Source organism: Rhinoderma darwinii, chromosome 3 (assembly GCF_050947455.1).
Source record: "Rhinoderma darwinii isolate aRhiDar2 chromosome 3, aRhiDar2.hap1, whole genome shotgun sequence".
Taxonomy (NCBI): Eukaryota; Metazoa; Chordata; class Amphibia; order Anura; family Rhinodermatidae; genus Rhinoderma; species Rhinoderma darwinii.
Genome location: NC_134689.1, coordinates 182,723,579 through 182,736,122, shown reverse-complemented (window position 1 = coordinate 182,736,122; position 12,544 = coordinate 182,723,579). Strand labels below are relative to the sequence as shown.

At 41.6% G+C, this 12,544-nt stretch overlaps 1 protein-coding gene across 3 annotated transcripts in view; it reads right to left on the bottom strand.

Annotated features, from left to right (window-relative positions):
• The window catches only part of ST7 (suppression of tumorigenicity 7), a 138,335-nt gene that overhangs the window by 71,320 nt on the left and 54,471 nt on the right, over window positions 1-12,544 (bottom strand). For all 3 annotated transcript variants that reach the window (XM_075857125.1, XM_075857124.1, XM_075857126.1), the window contains exon 2: window positions 258-340. In XM_075857125.1, the coding sequence (XP_075713240.1) occupies window positions 258-340 (83 nt within the window). The remainder of the gene's footprint in view (window positions 1-257; window positions 341-12,544) is intronic.

Below are 12,544 nucleotides of genomic sequence, written 5' to 3'. Positions count from 1 at the left end.
ACGGGAAGGTGCCCGTGCCGTTGAAAAATATAGAACATGTCCTATTTTTTTATTTTACGGGCCGTGCTACTATACTTTATAATGGGAGCACGGCCCGTAAAAACGCCCGGCTGCCCGTAATTACGGGCACGGTCGTGTGCATGATGCCTGAGATGTCATTTTCTAATGGTAGACTACCTTTATTAGCCGTTTTTTTAATTAGCAGTGTGAACATTTAATTCACCATATTACAATAATAAAAATCTTTGATTACTCACCAAAATAAGCCCCGAGATGAGGGAGGATGTGCCCGTCAACGCAACGTAAAATTTAGGCGTTAGCGTGTTCAAAAACATACTCACTAAAAAGAGAAAAAAAAAATATGACATTTAATCAATTTCTGTAGGTTTGCTTTTCATTGTCCCGTGTTAGAAAAGATGGAATAAATATATACATTATCATTTACGATGTTGCTTAAATCTACCATTTTGGATATAAAGTTGTGAAAATGAAGAAAAAATTGGGAAATGATGGTGATTAATGGCAACTATCTATAATATATTCCTTTCAATTACATTATGGTACAAATACACACCAAATAATTACACACAAGAGGGATATATAAAAATGGACAGTACAGAAGAACTATGGTAAATTCGGATTTCAACAATGCTGTCATAGGTTCGGCAGACCTATTCAAATGTATACCTATATTAAAAGAATAATAGATATAATATCATAGAGCAGAACTTTCTTTCCAAACAACTTTAAGTTATTTTGCTTACAGCCCAGTTATAAATCAGGTGGAAATAACTTTAGTCACGTGAAAAACCCTGTATAATGCTAAGGCCCCGTGCCCACGACCGTGCCCGTAATCACGCCCACCTGCATTTTCGGGCCGTAAGGCCATACCCTGGCCACCCGCTGTGCAGAGAACTCCCATACAAAGTTACGTGTATATTCAAGAAGGGGGGGGGGCGCTGTGTAGCGCTATATACAAGGGAGGGGGACTGTGTGGCACTATATAAAAAGGGGGGGGGGCGCTGTGTAGCACTATATACAAGCGGGGCGATGTGTAGCACTATATACAAGGGAGGGGAGCTGTGTGGCACTATATACACAAGGGAGGGGGCCTATGTAGCACTATATACAAGGGGAGGCTGTGTGCACTATATACAAGGGGGGGCTGTGAGCACTATATACAAGGGGGGGCTGTGAGCACTATATACAAGGGGGGCTGTGTGGCACTATATACAAGGTGGGCGGCGTGGCACTATATACACACACGGGGGGGGGGGGGCGCTGTGTGGCACTATCTACAATAGGAGCTTTCTGGCACTATCTACCAAGGGGGGATTTTGTGGCACTATATATAAGGGGGTAAGACTGTAGCGCTATCTACAGGGGGCTGTGTGTGGCGCTATCTACAGGGGGCACAAAGGGGGCATTACTGCTGTGGGGGGACAAAGGAGGCACGGTTCCTGATGGGGCACTTTTATTGTGTCGAGCACTGAGGGATCATTATTACCATCTGGGGCACTGTAGATTACGAGTTTGTTTAGGGGATGGGTTATAGATGTGGAAGCTGCTTAAAAAGCGAGAAACCAACATGTCTGTGTGTCACATTTTGCAGATACGAGTTGTGGCTGGAATAAGTCATCACAGTGGTCTGGGCTGGATGTAGAAGAAAAGGGAAAGTGAACGACTCTGATCAGAGAAAACATGACCTGTGAGTCACGAGAAATAAATGTGCTGTAATCACTTATATCGTCTGCAGAGCTCCGGTGTATAACTGGAATCTTCCCCTACATGGTGGTAATACTGGTCTTGGTATAGTGGTTTTTATTCAGTAACAGTATGGTGGTATTGGTCAGTCACTATGTGGTTATGGTGTGGAGGTATTATTCAGTAACCGTATGGGGTATTATTCAGTCACTATGTGGTTATGGTGTGGAGGCATTATTCAGTAACAGTATGGGGGTATCATTCATACACTATATGGAGGTATTATTCAGAAACAGTATGGGGGTATTATTCAGTCACTATGTGGTTATGGTGTGGAGGTATTATTCAGTCACTATGTGGTTATGGTGTGGAGGTATTATTCAGTAACAGTATGGAGGTATTATTCAGTCACTATGTGGTTATGGTGTGGAGGTATTATTCAGTAACAGTATGGGGGTATTATGTAATCTGTATAGTGGTATGATTTAATAACTGTATATGTATAATTTCTTTGTGTGAGAGGGGGGACATATGCTTTTGGGGCTTGCAACACTCCTGGATGCGCTAGAAATCAGTGATGCAGTTAATTCAGAAGGCGATGTGCAGAGAACGGCATTATTGATACAGTAAGGGTGTGTTCACATCTGCGTCGGGGTTCCACCAGACCTTTCCGTCAGGGGAACCCATGAACGCAAACCAGACAGAAACCATAGTTCGGTTTGCATTACCTTTGATTTCAATGGTAATATTTCCATTGCAAATGGTTTCAGTTTGTCTCCGTTCCCCAAGGTTTTTTTGACGGCATCTTGATAGCAGTCGCTTGCGCTAATGTTTCCGCCAAAAAAACAGAAACTTTACTGAATGGAGACAAGCGGAAACCATTTGCAACAGAAAGATTACCATTGAAACAAATGCTAGTGCAAACAGAAGCTATGGTTTCCGTTTGGTTTGCATTCTTGGGTTCCCCTGACGGAAAGATCTGACAGAAGCCATCAATGGAACCTCAACGCAGATGTGAACAGGCACTAATTCAGCATTTGCAGCCCCACTTTTAACCTCGCCCAGGGCCACCCTGGTTGTGACTACATCCCTTCCAGCCAACATCTCCACCAAGATGTCCAGGAGGCATTTAAAGGGGTTGTCGGAGTTTAGAAAAAAAATGGGTCTGCTATTTTTACAGAAACTGCACCATTCGTGTTCATTGGCCGTGTCCGGTCATTCACCATTATGAAGAACTGGAAGCGCTGATTGATGGCATGCCACTGGCACTTATGCTGGAAATAGGGGGTGGTATCAGATATCAGCAATATATTTTTAGAACATTATTTACCAGGCTTGCAATCATATAGATCCCAGGAATACATTTCTAAGGTTCCTGCCTCTAGAAATGTGTCCAGTCCCATTGTCATGATAATTTTTGCTAACGCTACCTAGCATTTCATGTGAACAGGTGACAATATAACATACTTACTGATACATGGGCAGGTGAAATACAAGTTAACTGGTGACATTGTGGCTTTTCTGCATTTTGCCGGGAACTAGTATTTTAACCTGCCCTAGTATCAGTTAAGCTGGCCATGGATTAGAGATTTCAGACTTATCGTTCATGGTTGGTCTATGAAGTTCGTTGTTCAGGGTGACAACTCCATAAGCTAAAATGACAATTGCCGATCAATTTCTGCCTTGATATGCAGCCTGGTCCTGACTTCTATTGACGGGATGCAGATCTGCCATTCAGCATCATTGACTTTACAAGACTTCACCCAACAATCCAAGATGGCAGATTAACTTATCTACAGATATCGGTCTTTCGGTGGGCATCTGTTATGCTCGTTCATGCCCTTAAAAATGTGCCAACAGTCAGAATAAAGTTGTCTAAATCGGTCTTTTCGGTCATCCAAAATCTGTATCCAACATTTAGTAAGGCCTCTATCTTGATATGAAGTCAATTTAGATCTCACTTTCAATAGGTGACAAAGTAAAATTCTGGAATCCCTGGCTGTCGTCCAGGGTGTGGAACGTTACATCAAGTATGGTGCGTCAGACGAAGAAGGTGTTCTATTGTGCTAAGCATTACTTCGTAGGCCAAGTTGTAATCTGTTTAAAGCTGTATTAAAATGTAAGCCAATTACTAAACCACATTATCCGGTTTTATTTAAAAGGTATTTAGCAGCTTTTGTTCTAAACGCTACAGATTTCTTTTTCTGTTTGGAGATTCTGTTTTAGGAAACACCTTTATAATGTGTTCTTTAATATTGAAATAGAATGACAATATATGTATTTTTTTTCTTCAAACATCATATACAAGCAGCGATTTCAGAAGTGACTTTGTAATGGTCTGTAATTAAATTAATTGCTTATAGTAATCCTGAAGATGCTAGAATTATGCCATTTTCTTTACTCTATTTGTAGTACACCTCCCACACAAACACACCACGACATACTCTATCTAAAGGCCCCATTACACCATCCGATTTTGTCCGATGCAGCGAGCGTCGATCAACGAGACAGTTGATCGGCACTCGTTTGCTCCTGTCACACGGAGCTACGTATGGGGACAAGCGGTCGTTACTACGATCACTCCTCTTCATACATTATCATCATGTCGGCAGTGCATCTACAGGGAGATGTGCTACAGACCACGATAATATTTAACTTTTTGAAAACGATACAATCAGCAGATGAACGAGCGTTAACAGGATAATTATCGGCAACGAGCGTTATATGAATGCTTGTCTGCCCGATAATCGCACAGTGTAAAACCCCCTTAAGACACACTGATCTTTTCGAAGTGCTTTTGCAGTTAGCGGAGTCCCAAAAAGAAGGCTTCCAATTTACCGTACAGGTAACTAAGGCCCTGTTCACACGTTCAAGATTTTAAGCAGATTCCGCGCCAATTTCCACGTGAAATCTGCTGACCATTCACATCCCATGCATGCAAGTGGGGTTTCCACAGCCCCATTTACATGCTACTGAAACTTTCTGCACAGATAGTTATCCACACCACAGAAAAAGAAATAACAGTTGCAGAAAGAAGTTGCATGCTACTGGTTTCTGCAGATTCCGCATGGACAAGTCGAGGATTAGCCCCATCGAATAACAGGAATAATCTTGCTGCTCATAAAAAGCAGCACTGTTTGATGTAGTATCGTGTGCAAATCCTCAGTCAACCGACTTATTGTATCCTTTAGTAACACTATTAAAAAAACGCCAAGAATGGGGCAGCACAGCGCAGCTTCATATTTGGATTTTTTGTTATAAATTTCTTTTTAAAAACGTACACCATAATCTTATAGTAGGTTGGTAAGAGGAGAATATTGGCATGTAACTGCACCTAGTACTACTAGAACAGCAAATTACCTTGTGCACTCCAATCCTCTTCAGTTACAAATTCTGCATAAAATATGTATGGACTACAGAGTGCAGGTCTGGTTTTGTGATCCTGCCGCACGGGGTACCACCAACATACACCCAATCGCAAGCCTCGGAGCAATATACAGATGGTGACAGGTCACTAACCAACATTCTGACAAAAAAAATCACTTGCATAGCAACATTTCTGCTAGAAGGAAAACGAAGACACGGCGTAGAAAAGACCCGGCGCTCACTAATTCACAGTACAGGTAGCGTTTACACTGGGAAAATATCCCGACTTGCTCCTAGACCAAACAATGCCAAAAAGGATTCCATTTTTCATATATGTTTGGCGACTGGTATACCGCACAGCATACAGTTGCATACTTTGTTTTTAAGCTTACAAACGTGCATGTTGCTAACAAGACACAGCAGCAACCTCTGAAAAAATGGCCAAAATTAATATTTGCTGTTGCTTATATAGCACCTATGTATTCAGCAGCACTACACAGAGATGGTCATCACTCAAATGAGTCCCGGTCATTGAATTTCACACTCATACACTAGGGTCATGTAGCAATGTAACTCATCAGTAGATTTTATGGAGTGCAGGAGGAATCCCACACAAACACGGCCACAACAGCTTACACATTCGAGTCTATACTGCAGCTCTTGCAGTAACGGCCTAAGGCCTCATGCACACGACCGTAGTGTTTTTCTGGTCCGCAAATTCCAGGACCGTGTTCCGCGAAATGTCCTCCGCAGTTCATCCGTATGTAATCCGCAAAATGCGGATGAAAAAAAAAAAAAGCCTAGGTAAAACAGGATGACGACAGAACTCATTCCCGGTCGTCGCCTAGCAACACTTCCGCAAATCCGCAAACTGCGGTTGACACACGGAGGTGTACCCGCATTTTCCACGGGCCCATTGACTTCTATGGGCATGTCCGCATCGAATTTGCGGGCCGTAATAAGACATGTCCTGAGTTTCTGCGGCACGGATTTGCGGACATGCGGAGACCCGTGAAAACACGGATAGTGTGTATGGGCCCATAGAAATGAATGGGTCCGCAATTCTCCCGTGGATTTTCGGTGGGAATTGCGGACGCAAAAACACGTTCGTGTGCATGGGGCCTAAGAATAATAGTAGTAATAAAAAAAATAAAAGAGAGGCTGTCCCATCACATTTTGTGACATTTAGAGAAAAAATAAATACCTTCAGGAGTTGTAGTTTTATCCCTTCTGTGTAAAAATAAAAGTGAGGGTTTTGCTATTAAGACAAACCTTTACAAAAAGCCTACCATTAAAAACTTCAATAACCCATGTTATACTAAGAAAGTCATAATTCAGTACTTAGGTGTACGCTAGGAATTTATTCAAGAAGTTTTTTGTTTTTATGAATACTAATAATAATAACAATAACAACAATAACATTTTTAGAAGACCTTGAAGAAACCACAAAAACATTCTGGATACAAAAGAAATAAAAAAAAGGTTGAAGCTGGACTTTTATATTCACTTTACCATGGTCTTGTTGCTGCAACAAACGCAGGGTAGTATTGCAATTACTTAAATGTAAAAGCCACCAATTTATAAGCGGTTGCCGTATGAAGCAATGGACTGTGTCAGTGCAGTTTTCCTTAGAAGCAGTTTTAGGGTTTTCTCTTACAATGCCCAACATGGGCCGTGTAAACGAGCACCGATCACAGCGACCGCTATTGGGACGAGTGCTTGTAAGGGTATGTGCATACAACCGCTTTTCAGACGTAATGGAGGCGTTTTACGCCTCGAATTACGCCTTAAAAGACGGCTCCAATACGTCGGCAAACATCTGCCCATTGCTTGCAATGGGTCTCACCATGTTCTGTGCAGTCGAGCTGTCATTTTACGTGTCGTTATCAAAAGACGGCGCGTAAAATGACGGCTCGTCAAAAGAAGTGCAGGACACTTCTTGGGACGTTTTTGGAGCCGTTTTCTCATAGACTCTATTGAAAACAGCGAAAAAAACGGCCGTAAAAAAAAACGCGAAATACGCGAGTTGCTCAAAAAACTTCTGAAAATCAGGGGCTGTTTTCCCTTGAAAACAGCTCCGTATTTTGAGACAATTTTGACTGCGTGTGAACATACCCGTACTCCGATCGCTCGTCCCCGTACATTTCTATTATGTTGGCAGCACGTGCTGACAACGAAAATATTTCTTGCTGCATAAACTATACAATCAGCCGATTACTTGTTCATCGGGTGATCGTTGCCCTGTTTACAGGGCAATGGTCGGGAACGAGTGTCCATATGAACGCTCGTTTACCCAATAATTGGCCCGTTTAAAAGGGCCTTTAGGATTATTGGGGGAGACATATGAAAATTTGAACAAAGAAAGAGAGGGTGAGTGGCCCATTGTAGTCAATTAGATTTCTCCTTTTATTTCCAAAAAATGCCTAAATAGGAGCTGGAATCTGTCTGGTTGCTATTAGCAACTGCTTAATTTTTTCCTTTGCAACAGTTTAGATAAATCTCCCCCCTTGTATTTAATGATTTTGCCACCTCTCTCCCCCTCGGATGCAATAGTGGCGGTTCCCTGCCACACAGCTACAATGGTACTTACGAACGTGCACGAATAGCGCAGGCCTCCAAAACACTTTAGGCCTCATGCACACTACTGTAGCCATGTGCACGGCCGTGATTTTTGGAGTCGGCCGGCCGCGGAATGTCACCTGCGAGTCACCCGCAAATAGCGGGCCGTGCAAATGGTCAGGTCCATTATTTCCTATGAGCCTGGACCGCAGAACACGGCCGTAATAAGACATGTCCGTTCTTTATGCGGTCCGGGCTCCTGGGCCATGCACGGATCGTGGAAACCACAGTCGTGTGCATGGGCCCATAGAAATTAATGGCGCCGCAATTCTCCCGTGGATTTTCGCTGGAATTGCGGCTGCAAAAGCACGTTCGTGTGCATGGTGTCTAACAGTGCTATAGTCAAGATCTACATTTTTATTCTATATTCAGGAGACTGCTCCAACAGATATGAAACATGCTCACTTCTGACAGATTCTCTTGACTTTTTATGTTATTGCTGCAATTTGCATTCATAATAATTCACTTCTAATCTATAGGAAAAATGAAAATGTCAGCTTCTTTAACAATCCCACAAGTCGAATTTTAATCTAATTCTCAAGAACACTCAAGGGCACAGTAGAACCAATGCAACAATGCAGACTCACAGCATAAATGTGTATTGAAGCGTATCAGACAGTTGAGATTGTTCACCTGCAATTTACAAGATAGATAACGCTTCCACTAATAAAAAAACACGAAAAAAAACAAAACACCGGTATAAGGGCCTGTTCACATCAACGTTGCCCTTCCATTGAGGGGATCCGTCGGAGGTTTCCGTCAGGTTAACCCCTCAACGGAAACCTAAGCTTCCATCGAAATAACAGAACCCGGTCATAACGGTGACTAACGGAAACCATTAACAACAAGGCTAAGGCTGCCGTTTGCCTTTTCGTTGAGGGCTTAACCTGACGGAAACCTCACAGGCCTCACAACGGCCCTAACAGATCTATTTTAGATTATAATGCAGCCTTTTACATTCATTTGAATTATTTTTGTTAACATATTTTTAAGTAAAAATAGGAATACACATTTATAATGCCTGAAGTCACTACATAGAAAAGTGCATATAAACAGCAAAGTGAACACCATTTTTGTGCCTAGGTTTTAGGGCTCGTTTACACGCGCAGGATTTTCACGCTTGTTGTACGGACCTATGTTAGTCTATGGGGCAGTGCAGACAGTCCGTGATTTGAGTCCGCTGCGAAAAACTCACGACATGTCCTATATTTGTGCGTTGTTCGCGCATCACGCACCCATTGAAGTCAATGGGTTCGTGAAAATCACGCATGCCTCACGGAAGCACTTCCGTGGGACAAGCGTGATTCACGTAACAGCTGTGAAAATCATGCAGCCGCACATCATACGGGGTTGACACACGGAGCTGTTAAGTGCCTTTTGCGCACGCAAAACGCTGCGTTTTTTGCGTGTGCAAAACGCACACGCTCGTGTAAACGAGTCCTTAACGTAATGTGATTATCACCTTTTTAGGAGAGCAGTACATCCTTCTGCCTACAAAATGATGTAGGTACAGACAGTTCTGCCATTCGGTTTTTCCCTGTGTGAGAGTCTGGCTACAGCTGAGGTTTGTTTTTCTGACAGCACTGAGGAACTTTAACCCCTTCCTGCTTTGGCCACTTTTGACCTTCCTGACAGAGCCTCATTTTTCAAATCTGACACGTGTCCCTTTATGCGGTAATAACTTCGGACTGCTTTTACCTATCCAAGCGATTCTGAGATTGTTTTCGCATGTCACATTGGACTTTAAGTTATTGGTAAAATTAGGTCGATACATTTAGTATTTAATTGTGAAAAATTGCAAAAATTTGCATTTTACTAACCTTAAAATGTATCTGCTTGTAAGACAGATAGTAATACCACACAAATTAGTTGCTAATTAACATCCCCCATACTTTAGATGGACATCGCTTTTTGAACATCCTTTTATTTTTCTAGGACGTTACAAGGCTTAGAACTTTAGAAGCAATTTCTCACATTAGCAAGAAAATGTCAAAAGGCTATTTTTACAGGGACGAGTTCAGTTGTGAAGTGGCTTTGAGGGCTTTATGTACTAGATAGACCCCATAAAATCACCCCATTTTAAAAACTTCACCCCTCAAAGTATTCAAAACAGCATTCAGAAAGTTTCTTAACCATTTAGGCGTTTCACAAGAATTAAAGCAAAGTAGAGGTGAAATGTACAAATTACATTTTTTTGCAGAAACGCAACTCAATATTTATTGCCCAGATTCTGCAGTTTTTAGAAATATCCCACATGTCGTCCTAGTGTGCTAATGGACTGAAGCACATGCCTCCGAAGCAAAGGAGCACCTAGAGGATTTTGGGGCCTTCTTTCTATTAGAATATATTTTAGGCACCATGTCAGGTTTGAAGAGGTCTCGGGATGCCAAAACACCCAAAAATGACCCATTTTTGAAACTACACCCCACAAGGAATTCATCTACAGGCGTAGTGAGCATTTTGACCCCCTCAGGTGTTTCATAGTTTTTATTAAAATTGGGCAGTGAAAATAAAAACAATTATTTTTCTTCAATAAGACGTAGATTTAGCTCAACATTTTTCCTTTTCTCAACAAATAAAGGAAAAAAAGAACCCCAACATTTGTAAAGCAATTTCACCAGAGTACGACAATACCCCATATGTGGTCATAAACTGCTGTTTGGTCACAGAGTAGGGATCAGAACGGAAGGAGCGTCATTTGGCTTTTGGAGTGCAGATTTTGCTGGATTGGTTTCTGAGCGCTATGTCGCAAAACAGTGGAAACCCCCCAGAAGTGACCCCATTTTGGAACCCACACCCCTCAAGGTATTCACCTAGGGGTGTAGCGAGCATGTTAACCCTGCAGGTGTTTTCCAGAAATTAGTGTGCATTCGATGTTGCAGAGTGAAAATGGGAATTTTTCCATAGATATGCCAATATGTGGTGCCCAGCTTGTGCCACCACAACAAGACAGCTCTCTAATTATTATGCTGTGTTTCCCGGTTTTAGAAACACCCTACATGTGGCCCTAATCTTTTGCCTGGACATTCGAGTGAAAGAGCACCATGCAAAATTGAGGTCTAATTTGGCGATTTACAAAATATTATTTCACATCAGAAACTGCAATTGTGAACCAATTAAAAAAACAAAACTGAAAAGTGACTATTTTGGAAACTACACTTGTCAAGGCATTTATTAAGGGGTGTAGTGAGCATTTTCACCCCACATGTCTTTTTCATTAATGAATGCGCTGCGGATGGTGCAAAGTAAAAAATTTCCATTTTTCCCTAGATATGCCATTTCAGTGGCAAATATGTCGTGCCCAGCTTGTGCCACTGGAGGCACACACCCCAAAAATTGGTAAAAGGGTTCTCTCGGATATGGCGATGCCATATATGTGGAAATAAACGGCTGTTTGGGCACACTGTAGGACCCCATAGGGAAGGAGCGCCATTTGGCATTTGGAACACGGATTTTCCTTGGTAGTAGTTTTATTTGGAATTTTACTGGTATTTCAGTTTATAATGTGGGGGTTATAATGCTGGGTGGAGTATATCAGGGGAATAGTCAGGTAATATAATAATGTGGTAAAAAAAAACAAAAAACATAAATATTGGTTACGCTGTGCAGCAATCCTTTCTGCACAGGCCAGTGTCGCACTGATATATAATGTCCTTTCTTATCCCCCTTTTGGTACACACTCTGCACCTTTGCAGTTTGGGGAATTTTGCTGTGAAAGTGTTGTCCTGGTATAATACGGACACCCTCGCTCCCAGCAGATATGTTTGAGTCCTGCTTTTCCTGGTTCCCTAATTTTAGGGCCTTGATAAATCTCCTTTTGAAACAGAAGAAATGTTCCCCTCGGGCCTGCACAACTGTATATTTTTCTTTCCTGACTTATTGGAGAATTAACTAATTTTATTTTTCCATAGATGTAGTAGTATGAGGGCTGTTTTTTTGCAGGACGAGTTGTAGTTATTAGTACCATTTTGGGGTACATGCAATTTTTTGATCACTTTTTATCCTATTTTTTGGGAGGCAAGGCGACCAAAAAACAGCAATTCCGGCATAGTTTTTTTTATACAGCGTTCACAATGCATTATAAATGACATGTTAAATTTATTCTGCGGGTCAGTCCGATTTCGGCAATACCAAATTTATAGCACTTTTTTATATTTTACAACTTTTTGCACACTAAAATTACCTAAGCAAAAAGAATGTATTTTTTTTCTGTCGCCATATTGTGAGAACCATTACTTTTTCATTTTTTTGTCGACGGAGCTGTATGACTGCTTGTTTTTTGCGAAACTAGCTATAGTTTTTATAGGTACCATTTTTGGATACATGCAACTTTTTTTATCACTTTTTATTCCAATTTTTGAAGGGCAAAGTGACCAAAAAAACAGAAATTCTGGCATGTTTTCTTTACGGGTTTTTTTTACGCTGTTCACCGCATGGAAAAAATAAATAACATAATATTTCTATAGATCAGGCCGTTACGGTCGCGGCGATACCAAATATGTATGGTTTATTTTATTTTTTTCAATAATAAAAAGGACTTGATAAGGGCGATTGTGTTGTATTTTATTACTTGACACTTTTATTATATATGTTTTACAACTTTTTTTTTCACTTTGTTTTAGTCCCACTTGGGGACTTGAAGGTCCAACTGTCTGATTTTTTTTTCTAATACATTGAACTACCTATGTAGTGCAAAGTATTCGATCTGTCGGTCGTTCCCGGACAGCAAGCCGATTAGGCTTCACCTCCGGGCGAAGACTAAATTGCCTTCCGTAATGGCAGCAGGAGGCCATTATTAAGCCTCCTGTTGTCATAGCAGCAGTCAGCAGCCCTGCGATCTCATGCAGGGCTGCCA